Raw genomic sequence first — 20,203 nt, 5'->3', positions numbered from 1 at the left:
AATGTAAGACCGGATACTATAAAACTCTTAGAGGAAAACATAGGCAGAACATTCTTTGACATAAATCGCAGCAATGTCTTTTGGGATCCACCTCCTAGAGTAGTGAAAATAAAATCAAAAATAAACAAATGGGACTAATTAAACTTAAAAGCTTTTGCACAGCAAAGGAAACCATAAACAAAATGAAAAGACAACCTACAGAATGGGAGAAAATATTTGCAAGTGAAGCACCCAACAAGGGATTAACTTCCAAAATATAAAAACAGTTCGTGCAGCTCTATATCAAAACAAGAAACAACACAATTAAAAAAAGTGAGCAGAAATCTAAATAGACATTTCTCCAAAGAAGACTTACAAATGGCCAAAAAGCATATGAAAAGATGTTCAACATCGCAAATTATTAGAGAAATGCAAATCAAAACTACTATGAGGTATCACCTCACATGGGTCAGAATGGCCATCATCAAAAAGTCTACAAACAATAAATGCTGGAGAGCATGTGGAGAAAAGGGAACCCTCCTACACTATTGGTGGGAATGTAAATTGGTACAGCCACTATCAAGAACAGTATATAGGTTCCTTAAAAAAATAAAAATAGAGCTACCATATGATCCAGAAATCCCACTCCTGGGCATATATCTGGAGAAAACCATAATTCAAAAAGATACAGGCACCACAGTGTTCACTGCAGCACTATTTACAATAGCCAACACATGGAAGCCACCTACGGATAAACAGAAGCAATTGACAGATGAGTGGATAAAAAAGATGCAGTACATATATACAATGGAGTATTACTCAGCCATAAAAAAGAATGAAATAATGCCATTTGCAGCAACATGTATGGACCTAGAGATTACCATACTAACTGAAGTAAGTCAGAAAGAAAAAGACAAATATCATATGCTATCACTTATATGTGGAATCTAGAAAAATTATACAAATGAACTTATTTACAAAACAGAAATAGACTCACAGACTTAGAAAACAAACTTATGGTTACTGAAGGGGAAACATCGGAGGGAGGGATAAATTAGGAGTTTGGGCTTAACATGTATATGCTACTTATATAAAATAGATAATCAACAAGGGCCTACTGAATAGCACAAGGAACTCTACTCAATATTCTGTAATAACCTATATGGGAAAATAATCTGAAAGAGAATAGATACATGTATATGTATAACTGCATCATTTTGCTGTACACCTGAAATTAACACAATATTGTAAATCAGCTGTACTCCAATAGAGATTAAAAATTTAAAGAAGAATCAAAAAACACATCACATTAAAAAATAGTAATTCATTTTTAGCCTTATATGTGGTTGAGGTTGTTTCTATAAATAGGATATTAGTTGATAAAGCTTCAAATAGATACTTCAGACGTTTTCTCATCAGACTCTGATGTAATCATTTCCAGACAAATTAAAGTTGCATTGTGCTTTTGGCATATTTTTTTTTAGTTTAGTAACACGCTGAGTCAACCCACCCTTTTCACTAAGTTTTAGGCTCTGTTTTTTTTAGTTTACTGTGTTTTTTTTTTCTCCTTAGGGGAAATAAGAAAATGGACAACACAGGGTCAGTAACAACGTATAGAGACAGAAGAATTATATATTTCTTTTGTGTTCTGAAAAAAAAAACTTCAATTTTTTGCTAATAATTGTGGTGGATAATGGTATTCATGTCTTCTTCACAGTATCACTAACCTAAGAACAACTGGCACATACTTTCTCGTTGAGGGATAACAACAACTACAACAAAAACTCTTTACAGTATGACCATTATCAGTGATTTGTGAAGTTCACACAATACTCATTCATTTACCTAGTTGAGTTTTAGGAAATTGACCCAAACTTTTCTCTCACCCTCAGGTACATCAGACCAAATAGATTTGTATTTCAAGAATTCTCTACCTGGGACAGTGTATGGAGTTCATGGTATGGGCAATAATGACGCAGTTCGGTTTTTCTCATTGCTTAGATCCAGACCTACCATAGAGAGTGGTAGCACTACGAGTAATGTATTCAGTCTCCCGGCCTCCCTTTCATCCTTCAGTAAATGGGGAGTTAAGAGACCAAGTCCTCAGAACTTTCAAGAGAACTCAAGAGAGTTTGCTCAATGGAGTTCAAATATCAGGCTGAAAGCAAGTTGCAGTTTTGACTTGAACCCTGCTTCCTACTAATGTCTCAACCCAGGTGTGACCTGCATTTGATAAAACATTAACTTTGTTCTCTATGTAAATAAAATGGTGGCTGTCCAGGTGCACCTGCTGTATGGTATTACAGGCAAACACAAAGTTATCAGAGGGTAAGGTAGAAAAAATAAACAGAACAAGTGTGCTAAGGGACACATTTAGATTGCCGTTGTAGATTATGTATATAGTTAAATCTTTCTGTCAAATAAGCTTAATGCAGTTACTGAATATAATGTATAGCTCACATGGAAGCTAATTTCCTGAAGGTTCCCCGATTCAGGAGAATATTTTTAAAACCATCTTACGTGAGAATGTTTTAAATTCTCTCAACAATTACATAACTGGAAGGTATTGAAAAGTACTGTGGAGAAAAGAAAAAAGTGTTGCTAACTGAATTTGGAATAAGCTATGCTTCCTTTTAATATCTTTTGTGAAATGACAATGATAGAGAGTACTGGGCACATTTATTACTGACAGGTGTAATTTCACCCCTACTTGAAAGGCCATGACTTTAAAAGGAGATGAAAGCCTCCAGCTGATGAATGAGGGAAGAAAAGTCTGACAGGAATAACACGACTGTCTCAAGGGAATTGAGTCATGTGGTCCTGCGGTTTACCATTTGGCCATGAAGTTACAAAGATTTACAGTGTGCTCTGAAAGGGTTTGGAACCCGTTTATTTGCATTTACTTCTGGAGAGCTGATAGAACAACTTAGTGAACCTACAAACAGTGTGACCAGCTCATCCTGCAGCTGATAATGACATAATGCTTATAGGCCACCCAGAGCAATTGAACCATGACTGATGAAACCCTCCTGCCAGCAAGTTTCTGGGCTAATCACAAGATTTAAGACAGGGACCTGGGTATAAAAAGTCTTTATAATTATCACTGAACACAAACCATGGGTTTACATTTAGAAAGGATCTTATGTCACTTTTTTAGATTGTATAGTATTGAGAATAAGGTCCCAAAGGACTTTTTAGCTTTAAGTCCATTCTGATAAAAGGTCTTTAAATTGTATTGATTAATTAAACCAACATACTATTATCATTAAGGCACTGGGCTTAGCAACAGTGAGTTTAAGAAAAATTTTAAATGTGGAAAGAAGATGTAAGAGCAAATTACTATAATATAAGGGAGAATGTAATGAGTGTCACAGGAAAGACATGGGATAGAATGGGAGACAAAAACAAGAAGTGGCTATTTCTCTTTAGATATCAAATTAGCATACCATTTTGTTAGAATTTACTCTTTGGGGAGAACAATAATTGCAAACCATATATCTGATAAGAAGTTCATACACAAATTATATGAGGAACTCATGCAACTCAACAGCAAAAAAACAAATAATCCTGTTTAAAAATGTGCAAACAATCTGAAGAGACATTTTTTAAAGCAAACATACAAATGGCAAACAGGTATATGAAAAGGTGCTGAACATCACTAACCATCAGGAAATGCAAATCAAAACCACAAAAGATATCACCTCACCCCTCTTCATATGGCTATTATCAAAAAGTTAAGAGATAAGTGTTGGAGAGGATATGGAGAAAAGGGAACTCTTCTACGCTGCTGATGGGAATGCAGTATATATAAATATATATATTATTCAGCCATAAAATTATAATTATGAAATATTATTAAGCCATAAAATAGAAGGAAATTCTGCCATGTGCAAAAATAAGGATGAACCCTGGGAACATTACACTAAAAGAAATGAACCAGACACAGAAAAACAAGTACTGTATGATCTCAGCTATATGTGAAATCCTAATTAAAATAGCCAGACTCAGAGAAGCAAAGAGTAGAATCGTGGTTGCTAGGGGCTGTGGAGTGCGGGAGTGAGAGAGGAATGGGGAGATATTAGTCATAGAGTATAAGACAAATAGTTATAAGATGAATAGATTCTGGGGATCTAATGTACAGCATGATGACTATAGTTAACAATACTGTATAGTACACTTGAAATTTGCTATGGTAATAGATCTTGTGCTCTCATCAAAAAATGTATGTGAGGTGATGGACATGGTAATTAGCTTGATTGTGTTAATGATTTCATAATATATATGTAGCTCAAATCATCATATTTTACATTTAAATAGATATGATTTTTATTTGTCAATTATATCTCAATAAAGCTGGAAAAAAATTGCTCTCTTTTCTTTAAATGTGCATCTTTTTACTACTTCGTCACTATGTCCAGTTGGGGTGGACTGGGGGTTCAGATGAATTCAGGGGTACTCATTCCCATGAAACCAGTGTAATGTCTTCTGTGAACAGAGAGCAGACGCTCATTTCCCTCTGCATCTTGATGATGTTATTTATTTTTATTAGAGCTTCTATTAAATTAAAGAAGTTAATGTGATCAGAAAGAGGCACTACAAAGGGGAACTGAAATCTCTTCAATTAATAAATTAGAACTATCTCATAAAATATAAAGATTAAATAAATATGCAAATTACATGAAAATCCACAGATATCAATGAGTATTATTCTGCCTTTTGTAAAGTTTCAAGAAACTTCCCATGGGTAAAATGTTGGCTGGATATGATTCAAAGAAGGAAATAACTACTAAAATGCATTTGGTTTGTTCAAAGACATTTAGAATTTTTGGCTTCTTTTCACTTTATCATTTTGAGGGTCATTTATGAACTATTAAAACAAAATCATTATTTTACCAGACAAAAATCCACTTGTGGGCACAGGGATATGGTCACCAAAAGTCACAGAATGTAGCATACAAACAGGCAAATATATAGGGGGCTAGGTACCACTGAAAAGTTACCAAAACATACTGTTATACATAAAATAGAAATTATAAAAAATTTCACTAATGCCATATAAACAAAAGACAGGGAAAGTTGTAAACATTCAAAGCACCATTAAAAAATCATCAGACCACTCCTTGATATTTACCCAAAGAACTGAATGCTTACATCCACAGAAAAACCTTCACACAGATGCTTGCAGCAGCTTTATTCACAACTACTAAAACTTGGAAGCAACAGAGATATCCTCCAGTAGGTAAATGGATAAATGACCTGTGGGATATTAGTCCGTACTAAAAAGAAATGAGCTATCAAGCCATGAAAAGATGTGGAAGAAACTTAAATGCATATTGTTAAGTGAAAAAAGCCAATCTGAAAAGGCTACATACTATATAATACCAACTCTATGACATTCTGGAAGAGGCAAAACTATGGAGACAGTATATAAAGATCAGTAGTTGCCAGAGGCTGGGGGACAGTGGGGAGTGATGGAGAGGCAGAGAACAGAGGATTTTTAGAAACCCATAGAATGCACACCACCAAGAGTTAACTATAATGCAAAGTATGGACTTTGGGTGATCACAGTGTGTCAATGAGGTTCATCAATTGTAACAAATGAACCACTCTGTTGAGGGATATTGATAATGGGGAGGGCCATGCATGTGTGGAGGAAGGGGACATATGGGGAGAAAGTAATAACTATGAATATTATTCAGATTTCACTATAAAATTTTGTTAGTATAAATAATTATAGACAAGGCAAGAGTCCTACTGATTTATAAAGTCATGTTATTTAACAAAATGTAAACTTTTTTTCCCCAAAAAACAACCTTAAGTTTCTGGATATAGTAAAGTGCTCAAATAGCAAATAGTAGAGTCATACAAAAAGCCCTCAGAAACTTTTCCAAGAAATTCATCCCTAGATTTCTTTATATTGAGTTATAAGCCCTAATTTAAAAGTCTCACACACTTTGTGAACCTCAAACAATTGAAATAAACTTAAATGTAAGTAATCCCAAATCATTTGTAGAATTAAATTTTATCATGAAATATTTTCACACAACATTTCCTTATTTTCACCTCCTTTTAATCATCCACTCCCTCTCAACCTCTCTCTCTTTCTTTCTGCATATATGCCCACAGATGCACACACACACACACACACACACACACTGTTAGCTTTACTCAGTTGTATATAAGAATTCTAACCCTTTTCTGACCCTCAGCATGATTATTCTAACTCTCTATTATTCCTCATTAAACCTCCTGGCTTCATCCCATTAGGTAACACCTGCTTTCTATCAATGCCAAGAAAGACAGGTTCTTTAAATAAACTTTCTTTACAAAATAAGAATAAAAATGTAGGAGTTGTATGGATCTTTAAAAAGTAGAAATCTAGGTTCTTTTATTACATCCAAAATGAGTTTTTCTATATGAAAGCCCTCCATTTACTTCATGAAAATTGTGGAAAACAACAACATCTGTGTATTGCAATAAAAGCACTACTTGTAACTGCCATTCATCAAGCCAGTGAGTAATCTGGAAAACGGTAGCAGTAGAACTTGGAGTGTAGTATATGTAGGATGAAGGCAAAATGTTTTTCTAACTTGTAAAGGAAACTTTTCCACAAGCACTACTTTCTGCCAGTTGCTTCTTCAAGGTATAAGCAGCATCAGCCTCCTGTTGATTTAACTCCAATAAATTGAGAGGAAATCCAAATGAGGCACGTTCCATAGGTTAACAAATGGTCCTATTAGAGTATAATTTGAATCCCACTTTCTGTTATTGTTGGTATCAGTCATCAATCAGGCATATTGATAATATGAGAATATTGATAAGTAAAATGAATAAAAAATATGCAACCTGTTATTAATCATTTAAATATTTCATTTACTTTCCTTTCAAGAACCCACTTTCCATTGTTGGTGAAAACAGACATATGGCCCAAAAAAGGAGAGTGAAACAGAAAAAGCAAGAAGCTTATAAATTGAATAATCTACTTCCTAATTTTTTAGGTTTAACAACACTTATGAATGATATTAAATTTAAGATGGTTCATTTGTGAATGTGAATGTCTCTATGCATTATAATTATATTTTGTATGTATATAGAGACATATAGAAATATAGATAAAGAGTTATATAATTATAATGTAGTAGATTCAAAAAGAAATTTTAGCTAGGAAATGTTTTATAAATGTCTCCACTACATTACATTCTAATCTAAAATAAAAATAAGCAAAACTACCTCATATAACCTTCATACTCTTATGTTACATGAGCTTTGAGTCCAGGGCAATTTTCAAGTGGTCCCTCTATGATGGATTCATGATCATAATTATATTCCTGTTCCCACAGCGTTAGGAATAGAAAGCAGATATTTCACCTTTACAGTGTTACCTTTCCCAGTTCTCTTTGCACCACTTTATGGAAAAACAAGTCCTCCAAACAATCCTTCTCGTTCTGGACCTTCCAACACTCATAGCTTTCACTCTGCAGTCAGAAACCAAGCTATGGTCAACTCCTCTGGTTTGCTGAAAAATGTCCCAGTGTTTCCTGATTCTAGTCAGAAAATACTGAGATTCTTATATCTGTGAGTTTTTTTTCTTTCTTACCATTCATTTTTACCTATTTCTCCCATATTTACAGCTCTAACTCCTGGCATCATCAACCTTTTCATCTCCCTCCTCTCCTCTCTCCCTCCATCACTCTTTCCCTTCCTTCTTTTCTTTCTCTCTCTCTATTTTTCTCTCTCTGTGTCTACTTCTCCCTATCTCTCTGTCTCCCTCTCTCTAATTCTTTCCTCCCCGCCACCTTTATTGCTTTTAACAAATGCTGAACACCTAGACATCCTCATGTAGAGAATACACTGACAAACAAGACAGACACGGTCTCGATCCTTATGGAGCTTCTTGCTTCTGATCTAAGGAGACTGACATTGAAGGAAAATGCAAGTGTGATGAAGAAGTTTAGGGTATTACAGGACCATACAATAAAAATATTTAACATTCTATTTCTTATATGCTTTCTGAGGAAGTAAGAGTCAAGCTGGCCTCTGAAAGATATAAAAATTACATAATATTTTAAAAGTATGCAAATACAAAGATATAAAGCATAGTAGAAAACTTGTAAGTAAAGGCAATCATAATCTTGTCTGAAAGGTCCCTCTTCTTCTTCACTTAGGTAAAGGAAACTGTCCCCAAGAGACTAGTCTTCTTTACTTCTTTCCCTCCCTTTCTACCTCCTTCCCTCCCTTCCTTCTACAAATATTTTTGAATGCATATTGTGTTCCAAACACAAGAAATAACAAATAACCATTATCAAAATTATTTAACAATTATTATCACAATTTAAATGCACAAATACCCTGCTACAAGTTTATTTTACAGAAACTCAGTTAAGATAAGGATATTTGTTAGTTCTGTAACAGCAAAAGGTAAAAAGAAAAAAAAATTAAATACTATCATTTGTAGTATGGATTAAAAAATTATGGCATATACACACAATTAAATATTATGCAGCTTTTAAAAAGATTGAGGTAGATCTATATGACCTAATATCACAAGCTAATTCACATATATTGCTACGTGGAAAGAGCCAGCTGCAGAAGAGTATATACAGTATAATCTCATTAGACTATATATGGAAAAGGATTTCTAAATCTATATCTGTAATTCCACTTACAAGTGTATTTATAATTCTATATATAACTACTGGGTTTGCCAAAAAGTTAGTTTGGGTTTTTCCATAACATCTTATACCTATCTTATACTTATACCTATTTCTATAGTGATGGCCATACCTCTTTGTACATCCATAGAATTTTTCTGGAAAGATTTACCAGATACTGTTAGTTGCAGAAGGAGTAGTGAGATTGGAAAATGGGACTTTCACTTTTAAAATTTATAGCTATTGTTAAGACTTATTTACTTGCTAACACATTTATTTATTTATTGTTTTTTAATTTATTCATTAGGTAGAATAGTTGGGAGCTTCACTGACTTTTCTTTCAATAGGTGGAGTGGCCCCTCCTAGAATTACAAAAGAAAGGCAATTTGGCTCCTGTTGCCCTAAGAGGACTTGTGTGGACTGGCTAGAGCTGTCCTTCCCTGGAAGCAGGGATGTTGCCCATGAAACACACAAAACAATGCAGCATGACTAACTTTTGTTTAAGTACTCAATATATTAAAATTTTGAAAAGTGTCCTTAAAAATGATAGGTAACAATAGGTGAATCTGGGTAAAATGTATACAGATGCTGTCTATATTATTCTTGTGTCTTTTCTATAGTTTAAAATTATTTCTCAAGAAAAAGATTCAAAAACAAAAAAAGAAAGTTGGCATAATGAAGCGTTATCAAGTAGGTGACAAAACAAACTGTTTTTGGTTTTCTATAAAAACAAATAAATGTCCTCTTTTCATTTCATTTGTAGGTTATGTTTAGAGCCAGAATGAAATACCACAAGCAAAAACTATTCTTGAAAGAACATTCCTAACATTTATTTCTATTTCTTTTATTTAAAAGGTAATGTAGTAAATCAGTAGGAGTATTTCATAATGTTATTTCCTCTTGGCTATATAATCTAGTTTTTCAGTTTTCCAGTCTGTATCTAGAGTTAGATGTATTAGTGTAACTTCTTTTATGTTTAAGGAAAAATTATTATTATGGAAACACATTAGGAAAATCATTTTGGTATTTTTCTTCTCCCATTAGGCCACTTTTTACCCTTGGAAAATAAAGTCACAGACATACTTATTAAGCATTTGGTCGAAAAGTAAATGTTGATCAAAAGAGAATATATTTGTACAGAAGTATCTCTTCAATGAAAATCATCTAACTCCCACTTTTAAAATATGAGTAAATTATCTTAACATGACCTCAAGTAGGATACAAATAACAATTTCTCTTTTCATTGAGGTATGAATTTTACATAACTCAGCCATGAAAAATAGAGCTTTAAGTTTTTTTTCTGTATAACTGAACTTACCTCGTGAGTCCCCATTTCAACTGGTGGAAAAATATGTAATTGTGCCAGTGTAAAATAAACTCAGTTACTTTAAACACACTTTTTCTGAGAAAAATATTCTGATGGCTCAGAATTCTCCTACTCCCTGTTCTCTTTTTGATCCTCCCAGGGTTAAATTTTTCCTCCTGGTATCACACTGGCCTCGTGGGACACATCCAATCCAAGGTCACTGACATCTACCCATTCTGCCTTTCTGATGTGATGTGCAATTCATACTTTTGTACGACTCATACTTTGATTATTTATTGTTTTCCTGTGTTCACCTTGAAACATGGTTGTCCCTCTTTGCTTCCTAGTTGCCAGTCATGGGCAAACACCACCAACACTTTACAGTGCAGATAGAACATGGGAGTTATCAAGAGAAAACTGACAAGCAGAGAAGCAGTAGAACACACAACATTCCCAGCCCTCAACTCTCATCATCCACTGCTCATAACCATGTGCACACGGCCAATGTTCCAGCAGAGAGGAAGTTCGCATCAGTAACACCCCACATATTTGTAAGGCTAAGGGTCAGGGAAATCTATGGGATCTGTATCAGTAGAAACCTCCTCATCAGGGGATGGCCCTGTTAGAAAGGTGTTGCCTCTGGACCCCAGTGACTGTTCTTCTGTTGAACTAACTTACACTTTCTGAGCCAGTTCTCTGCTAAGCAACCAAGAGAGGAAAAGAGGTTAGTCACCAGGGCTGCTGGATTTGTCTCTCATCAACCTAAATCTAATGATTAATTACTTTTTATATTTAAATTTTTATCCTGGAATTCTCTGGCAGAAGGCAAAGATCTGATATTTGGTCTTCTCACTTAGTAGTTTCAACAATTTTTCATTTAGTTCTCTTGAACTTTGAAAAAAAAGACATCATCATCCACTATTGATTCTTTGATTCTTCCTTTCCATGTTTACATATATGTTTTTTATTTCATTAGGTTATTTCTTAAGCTAGAGCCTTTAGGATAATGATAATCTTACACAACTGCAGTGACTGCCAACATTCTTGCCAGGTAGTCCAACTTTAACAGGCCTGCATCTAGTGTTTCATCCCTGCATTCTCCTCATCTACACTTACTTGGAACCTCTTGATTTTTAAGAAAACTGCCTGTTCTACCTCTTACTCCTCCCTACAGAAATGGACAAGTTAGTAATCCTTGCTTCTCTCAACTAGGTAGAGCTAAAAAAGCTGTAACTGTGAAGTGGTGTAGTGATCCTAGGTAAACGAAAACTCCACTCTGTAGAGCGAACTTTCCCTTTAGGCTAGTTGCTCCAAAATCTATCCTGAGAAAAAGAATAGCAATGGCAAGCCCATTTGCTTTCATCCTAAGCCACCCATTCAATATATATTTATTTATCTGTTTGAAGATCAATATCATTTTCCCATTCTGTCTGATTTTAGGATCTTCTCTAAATCAAATCCAAATTTAGGTAAGGAACAGAGAAATCATATATAATGTCCACAAACTCCAACAGTATTTATTGTTTATTTACTCATACCACTTACATCTCAAAATGCACAAACTATGGTATATTTTCCATTAAGAAAATTTCATCAAATGAAAAAGTTTAAGTACCCAAATCGGATAAACTCAAAACTTAGGCATAAGTTAAGTTATACTAGCACAAATTTCCACTTTAAATAATGCTGTATGATAAAACAGTGAGATTAAAAGCTTAACCTCTTCAATTTACCTTTTCAGGTAATTAAGTTAGCTATAATAACCTGTCACCTCTGAGTCTCAATTTCATCACCTGTATACAAAAGGTAACTGAACCTTATAAATCTTTCCTAGTGATGCCATTCTTCAACCCTCTGGGAAGGTCACTACTTTATATAATAATCTTGTGTGTAAATCTTAATAATAACTAATATTTATTGAGCACTCACTAAGCACATCACACACTCTATCTCATTTAAAGCATTCCATAATCTAATGACTGAGAGCCACTATCATCCTTATTCCATAACTGAGGAAACTGAGGTACAGAAAGGGCATATCATTTTTCCCAAAGTGCTCAAACTAGTAAATATCAGAGCTCAACTATAAATCTAAAACCTGAATCCAGCACCTATTATTTTTTTTAATCACAGAATAAGTCTAAATTCATTTATTAGAAAACTTCTTCCTTATATTTTGGAAACCCATAACCATTCCTTTAGGAGCTGTCCATTCCCATGGAAAAACATCTTAATTTTTCAATGATGAAAAGAAAATAAACAGCCACAGTATTTAATAACTGTCATGAGAGCTACAGTACAGACTTGATGAAGCAGTCTTAATTTTGCCACTTTTTGCAGCTATAAAAGACTTTAAGACAAAAGCTTATTTTTTGTTTCAAACCTCAACAGCACAGGGAGGCCAGTCTGTATTATCATACATTTGCATTTGGAAAATAAATTTACACTGTCAAAGGAGAAAACCGACAAACAGAAGCTGATTAAATACTTGAAAATAATTCAAGTCACTATACCACTGAAGTGATTCCAAAAAGTGACATGGATGTAATATAAGATCCTGAACTACATCAGAACTCCAGGAATTAGCAAAAGGGTAAGAGGGGAGTTCATTCACATAGAGGAAGAGAAAATTTTCTTTGGACTAGTTATATCAGATAATATGTTTGTTTAAGGAAAAATAAACAGGTGGGAAAAAGTTCTGCATGCCTAACATGGAAGGAAAGCATATTTGTGCCTAATATACAGCAGAAACTGTTTTAGTACAGCTCATTCTTTCAAAAGTACTGCTCCCATACGGTGGCCATGGTCAGTTTGAATTTAGGTAATCAGCTATATATAAGTGCGGATCATATATGTTAAACTGATCTCAGAGGTATTCTGACACCCTACCTTTTAAAAATATTTTCTCTGTTTATTATTCATGGGTTACTAATTTTTCTCTTTGAGATCTGGTCATCTTTAGCTTTTTGTTTTGTTTTGTATCCCAATTTCAAGTGTATAACATCCAAGTTTCCAACTGATAATAAACAACCTTTATTCCTTCATCACTAAAGGCACATATTATGATTTGGTCACATGCCTTATAAAAACACTACTGTAAACGTTTCAAGAATAAATGATCCCTTGTAATCTAAACACAAGTTTCAGACCTCAAAGATTTCCTAGGAGTGTAACAGTAGTAGCTTGCAAGATCAGGAGTGGCAGTACCTCATTTTACATGAAATTCACAACAACATGGACATGAGGTACACCCAAGAGAGTTTTGAGTCTGTATTTATTGTTAATAAGGGTCCTTAAATTCAGTGCCTCTGCAATTCTGAAGTCCCACTTTGTGGACTAGTGAAAAAAGAATAAAACTGGTCATGAGGGCATTTATTTTCTAGACCCCGCTGGCCACAAACTACATGACTTAACCTCTAAAAGACTCAGTGTCCTTGTTTCTCATTACCAACACTCTGTATGACAGTAGAGAATCAAAGGTGGTTCACAGGATAGGAATATTAGGCATGTGGCTGTAAAGAGTCAAATACTGTCACTGCTAGAAAGAACTTAGAAAAGCACCTTGTAACGAAGAGGTGTCTCAAAGAAACAATGATATCACAGGAAATGATCTGGGAGCAAATTACGTGGAAAATGAAGAAAATTACAGAGCTGTGGACTCACTAGCAATATAAGTGACAGACCTCTAAATTAGGTATATGGTGTGATGGCAGGAATCCATAATTCATGTTACACTCTTCATAACATCTAAAACAGTGCATTGCATAAAACAGGCACTTCGTAAATGTTGCAACTGAAATGAATGCACGCTCAGGGACTTTTTCTTTGTGAATTTGGCTGAATAAAAGCTACTCTGCACAGTTTTTACTTTCACACTGTTGGAGGTGGCTGGAGGCCAAATGTGACATTTGGGCATGCATCATACCATCTTGTGGATATTCCTTTTTGCAGAGGTGAAATAAATTGCCACTGGAAGTAATTTACTTTGACAAGAATGTAGGCAAGATTTCAGCATTAGGTGCCCCACTCAAGACTACCTGAAGTGAGAATTCAAACAAAGATGGCTTCTCTCAAGATTTCCTTCCTAGAAAAGCTGAGGAAATATGATCTGGATGACAGTAAGTTAGACATAGTTGAACAGTTTTGCTCAAACAAGGTTTGAGATTGGGAGCAATGTCAGCTAGAGGAGGAAGGTTTCTAGTGTAGCAAAGATTTCAAGATATGATCCTATAATATCCAATATTCCCTATTAGTCCCTTGCTTATCAAATCTATAAATGTTGAATGTCTGTATGTATGACAGATAGCTAACATGTTGGATTAATTATTTAGAATTCCAAAATATTCTGATAGGTTGAGACAAATAAGCCGAATAACATGAAAACCTCATAAAATGCTCAAGAAAAAAATATAAATTGTTGCTTTTATATGCCAACTAATTAACTCCATTAGTGCAGAATGAAGCATTTGGCTTAACAATTCATATTAAAAAATATGACATTCTGGCTTGCCATAACATTGAACTAAGTTTATGTTCTGCCTTGACTGTGGCATAAGCCAATACAATCATGGGATGCACTACTGAAGGTGGTATCCAGATGGCCAGAATCTATAGTATACTCTGCCCTATGTTAGTATGCTGTACTCCACACTAACATGTAGCAGAGTACTGAATGTAATTTTAGGTGACGTGTTGGCATGCCCCTGGGCTCTGTCTTCAGGCTTCTTCTCAATCTATGCTCATTTCTCTAGCAATAGCAATCAATCTCATAACTTTAAGCAGCATCTTGCACACTGAACACTCCTAAAACTTTAACTTCAATGCAGACCTCCATTTGGAAATTCAAATTTTTATATCTATGCCTGCTTGGTGTCTTTGTTAGGATGTACAATAGGTATCTCAGTGGAACTTGACCTCTACTTCACACCATATTTGAAAAAGTAATTGCAGGTAAAATATACATCTAACGTAAACATTAAGCAATAAAACTACTAGCAGATAACATAGGAATATATATTTATGATCTTGGAATAGCACAGATATCTTAAACAGGATAAATAAAAAAAGCTCTAGCCATAAAGGAAATGATTAATAAATTAAACTACATTAAAACTAGGAACTTTCATTAAGAGAGCAAAAAGTCAAGGTACGGAGTGGGAGAAGATATTTCCAGCACAAACAATCAACAAAGACTTTTTATCCTGAATATATGGAAAATGCCTTAAATCAATTAGAAAAAGGCAAAAAAATACAGTAGAAAAATGGAAGAGTCTTGAACAGACACTTCTCGGAAGAGGATATCCAAATGACCAATGAACATTTGGAAGACCTCATCAATAATCAGAGAAATGCAAATTTAAACCACAATAAGATAACATCACACACTTATTAGAATTTCTAAAATCAAAAATTAAAATAAATGAATGTTAATGAGAACGAGGCAATAGGGACTCTCATACATGATTGCTGGGAATGTAAATTGGCTCAATCACTTTGGAAAGTGTTTGGCATTATCTACTAAAGCTAAACATATATATAACTTATGACCTGACAATTTCATTTATAAGTATATACTCAATAGAAATAGAAATATTCATGCACATATGCACACAAAGGCATGTGCAAGAATGTTCATAGCACCATCATTCTTAGCAGTCCCAAATTGTAAACAATCCACAGTCCATAACAGTAAAATAGAAAAATAAATTGTGTTATTATACAGTGAAAAGCCACAGAAATGAAATACTTATACTACAACTACACACAACAACATGGATGAGTCTCACAAACAACATATTGAGTGAAAGAACTCAGACAATCTGGTTTTATTTACATAAAATTTCAAAAATGACAAAACTGTTCAATGGTGTTAGAAATCAGAATATGATTATATTTGGGGGTAGGAGAGTAGTGAATAAATGGGCACAGAGGGGGCTTTTTTGATATCTGTAATGTTCTTTTTCTTATTTGGGGTATTGATCAAAGGGTTTGTTCATTTATGGTAATTTATGAAGTTGCACATTTACAAGTTGTGTACTTTTATATGTATGTTATAATTTACTTTTAAGAAGTTTGTTAAGGCACACTGAAAATTAGGGAGTTTCAAGAAAAAAATCAATCAGAATACTGAATGTTTAAATAAAGAATGATTGAAGGAAATAAAAAATTTAACTTAAAAAGGCCAGAAAATGTAAAAGAAAAAAGTGAAAGCTATCCTCAAAAATCAGTGTGGCAGCAGCATTATTTATATTATTCCAGAAGACAAGGAACTAAGAGGAGGCAGATTTTTCCCAGCTCTAACTGTTAGACTCTGAAATGTAAATGACAACCTACAGAGAAATGAGCTCCCTGACAATGAAAGTATTTAAACTATTCTGTCAGAGAAGCTGAAAAAGGGATTTCCATATTGGAAAAGGGCTGAACAAGATGCACTCTGCTCCCTTCATTTCTAAGATGCTATGGTTCATGATGAAATTGGTGTCAAATGTATCTTGTCTTTCTCTCCTCCCTCCCTCCCTTCTCTTTGCCCTCATTCCACAATCCCTCTCTGTCCCCCAGACTCTAAAAAGAACAATGGAAAATGAGATCTTTTGTTTTCCTAATTCTATTTCCTTCAGGTGAATCACACAAAGACTGGTAAGTGTGATGGGAGCCCTCACCATGGGCCAGATGTAGAGTGCTACATAGTCCGTGCCCTGTCAACTTCCCTTCTCCCAAAAGAGAAAATATTTTGGAACTGGATGTTTCTTCTCCCCAAATATTACACCAAGAATCTTTAAGAACTCCACTACCTCGGAAAACACACAAATAAATACATACATAATAAATGTTTCAAAACTGACTACAGATGCCAAAGTGGTATGCAGAATTCTTCCAACAATACCTTATCCCTTAGGTCTTGAGAACAACAGCATTTGGTTGAATTTTATATTCATTTCAGCATATTAGTTCTCAAATAATTGAGATGTCATTTTATTTTTAACCCCAATCCAATAAGGTAGAAAGCATTTAATTAGGAAGTCATCTTAGTTCTGGCCTATCAAATAACACCTATTGCAAAGCCACACATACACACAAAGTGTTGAACAAGCCCCCTCAACATAACACCCAAAGACTTCCTATATAATTTGGTGCATATATTACATTTCTTAGTATTCCTAGAAATCTTTAAAATATGGGAAAATCTGCTTTACCAAAAATTACATTAATAAATGAACAGAATATTTTCTTGTATAATTTATAAATTATACATGAGCACACTATGCTCATATCAAACGTTAGATTCTTGGTGGTGAGGATACAATGGCATAATTTTTTTAAAAAAAAATAAAGCTCTGTAACTATCAAGGATTAAAATATACCTGTCACTATTAATAAAAGAGAATCAGGTATAACTGGGCCTATTCACAAAGGAGGAAAGGAAGAATGGATGGCAGGAGGCAGTGGAGAGAGGACTGCATCCAAGTAGGAGAACAGTTTTATCAGCCGAGCCTTGGAGAAGCTCAGAACTCAGAGATTCCACTTACATAAGTGTCAAAGGCTAAGAAGTGAGCTAGAAACAAGAAAGCCAATCAAAATATACTCCACCTGCATGAACAGAATTATCAGTAGCTAGACAGTCATGACCCTCAAACACCCAAAGAATTGAAGATTAATATCTAAAGAAACTGCACAAAGTCCCTGGGGAGAATCAGAACAGCCACAGAACAAAGTCTTCCATGTTTAAGAGGGCTACTGCATTATGGTAAACTCCTTGACCAACCACAGGTTAATGCAAAACCCATCAGAGCTCATAGTCAGTTTTTATGCTGCCTTTTTCTTAAATATGAATGAAGAATCTTGCAACATGATAGACAAAAATACATACAAAATGATTTCCCCCAGAAGACAAAGAAGTAATTTAGGCAACAGAGAAAATTAACAAACAAAAAACCAAAACCTCTAGTCTCCTCAGGGATCACATAAGAACACAATACTAGGATGAAAGAACATCAGCTAGAACAGTGATATATTAGTCTGTTGATCTCAAATGATAAGACCATGGCAGTAAAGGAAGAAAAGGCACAGCTAATCAAAGTTAATAAATTAATCTTAGACCTTGGGGTAATCTTAGAAGCTGAAACATACCCAAACATTTGGAAACTAAATAATAACTTTTAGATAACTCATGGGTCAAAAAGAAATCCAAGGAGAAATCAGAAAGTAACTTGTACTGCATATCAAATGAATTGCATGAAAATGAAAACATGACCTATCAAAATATCTGCTGGAGCTAAAGCAGTGCTTAGAGTGTAATATATAGCACTAAAACACCTGTATTAGAAAAGAAAAAAAAAATCTCAAATCAATGACTTAAACTTTCTTCTTAAGAAACTAGAAAAAGAACAAATTAAACCCAAAGTAAGCAGGAGAAACAAAATAATAACGGGCAACTATCAATGGCATAAACAATATGAAATTAATAAAGAAAATCAATGAAGCAAATAACTGGTTCTATAAGGAAACCAATAATATTGATAAACGTCATGGCCAGACAGCTCAGGAAAAAAAAGAAGACACAGATTACCAATATCAGGAATGAAAGTGGATATCACTATAGATTTTACAGATAAAAAAATGATCAAGGAATATTATGAATAAGTTTATGCTAATAAATTTGACAAATTACAAGTGCCAACAAAAAGTGAACATTCAATAAAAGACAATTATCTTAATTGTAATTGTGATTTGTAAACACTGCAAAGGCTCTATGTTGATCAAATATGAAGAGGAATAGAGATTTCTAAAAAAAAAAAAAAAAAAGAGCGATAGATAAAATGATCCTTCTGAGATTTTTCTTCCATCTCTCAAGAACTAAAGCTGAGTATAAATGTATTTGGCCCCCTACCATGCCAAAGGAAGCAGGTATTCTTGCTATCTTGAGTTTAATGAAGACATTGGTACAGATCTGGTCCCTCCCCTGGAGCCTCTCTACCCAAGATTAGTAAATATAGAGACCAGCAATGGTCAGACATGTAGAACTGGTCCAAAGAAAGGCACCTGGCAACACTACACTGTTTTTCTCATCTAAAGGAACACAATCTTGTCAAGTGTTTATAGCTATAATATATACCTTTGCTTGGACTGGAGAATATGGGAAAAAAGAAGAGCACTTAATTAATTTACCACATACTGGAGTTAAAGAGGAAAAGAGAAATCAACATGGCTGCTAAGTTTCTGTTTGTGATCCAGACCTTCCTAAGAACATATCTACTAATCTCTTAAAGTTCTAAATTATATTCAATTGAAAAAACAAAAGAAAAAATCTTTTGAATATGATATAACATATTTTTTTCCTAACACCACAAACAGTAAATTAGAACTATTAGGTATTACAACTTTCTGTCAAATTCACCATCACGTTTTGCAAATTAGGTTGAGCAAAAATGTTAATAAATTTTAAAGAGCAATCTTTGTTATATCCCTCTTATTGTTCTGAAGGTCAGCTCTATTATTTATTATAGTAAACAGCTAATTTCCAGTAGAAACTTCCTTATGAGATACTCTGTTAATTTCAGGAAGTGAAGCTATCTGTTGACAGAAGAGCTAGTTAATTCATTCATTTCTAAGAGCATACTTTATGTAACAAGAAATTTTCTTTTCCTGTTGTTTTTGTATCACTCACTTTATGAAAATCATCGTGTTTGTTAACATTAAGCAGCCAGAAGTTTTTTCTTAAAATTTATGGATTTGAAGAAAGAAATATTACTATATGTTGCATCAATGGTCAAATAGCCTCATGAATATACTGGGCCTCCACTGCACATGTCCAAGTACAAAACAATCTGTAAATGTTTCCTTACTTATATAGAGTAACAGATGTATAATTTAATTAACATATAACATTTAAAAAATAAAAGTCCTTGTGCATATCACCACTATTGGCACATCCATTAATTTTACATTTCACTGGACTCACAGCATTTTGCATTGCATCTCTCAAAAATTTGTTTCAATTAACCTTTGAATTGCTGTGTGAAAAGTAAGTACAGAGAACTGGGTTTAGAAGAAGTAATAGGTTTCTTAGATTCACATGGAACATGAATCCATAGATTCCAAGTCTACCAATGCTTTTGGAGGTTTCTTCTTGATGAAATTGGAAATATCATATTCCCACAAAAGGATTCTGCTAAATGATTATCCCCTCTTTATCAGAGATAAACTTTACTAATTTTAAGATTGTAGGTTCCCTTGCTGTAAGCCAGGAATTGGACTCTAATTTAAGCAA

The 20,203-nt window shown here is 34.1% G+C and overlaps 1 protein-coding gene across 2 annotated transcripts in view; it reads right to left on the bottom strand.

Moving 5' to 3' along the window:
• Window positions 1-20,203, bottom strand: part of CFAP299 (cilia and flagella associated protein 299) — a gene marked incomplete at both ends in the record, with an annotated part of 622,955 nt that overhangs the window by 344,354 nt on the left and 258,398 nt on the right. The window contains one exon of one of the 2 annotated variants that reach the window (XM_079705346.1): window positions 6,604-6,654. The exons of the other annotated variant lie outside the window; for it this stretch is intronic. Coding sequence (XP_079561472.1) covers window positions 6,604-6,654 — 51 coding nt within the window. The remainder of the gene's footprint in view (window positions 1-6,603; window positions 6,655-20,203) is intronic. 2 annotated transcript variants of the gene reach the window in all.

This window comes from Hyperoodon ampullatus (assembly GCF_949752795.1).
Source record: "Hyperoodon ampullatus genome assembly, chromosome: 1".
Taxonomy (NCBI): Eukaryota; Metazoa; Chordata; class Mammalia; order Artiodactyla; family Ziphiidae; genus Hyperoodon; species Hyperoodon ampullatus.
This window is presented reverse-complemented; position numbering and strand designations above follow the sequence as displayed.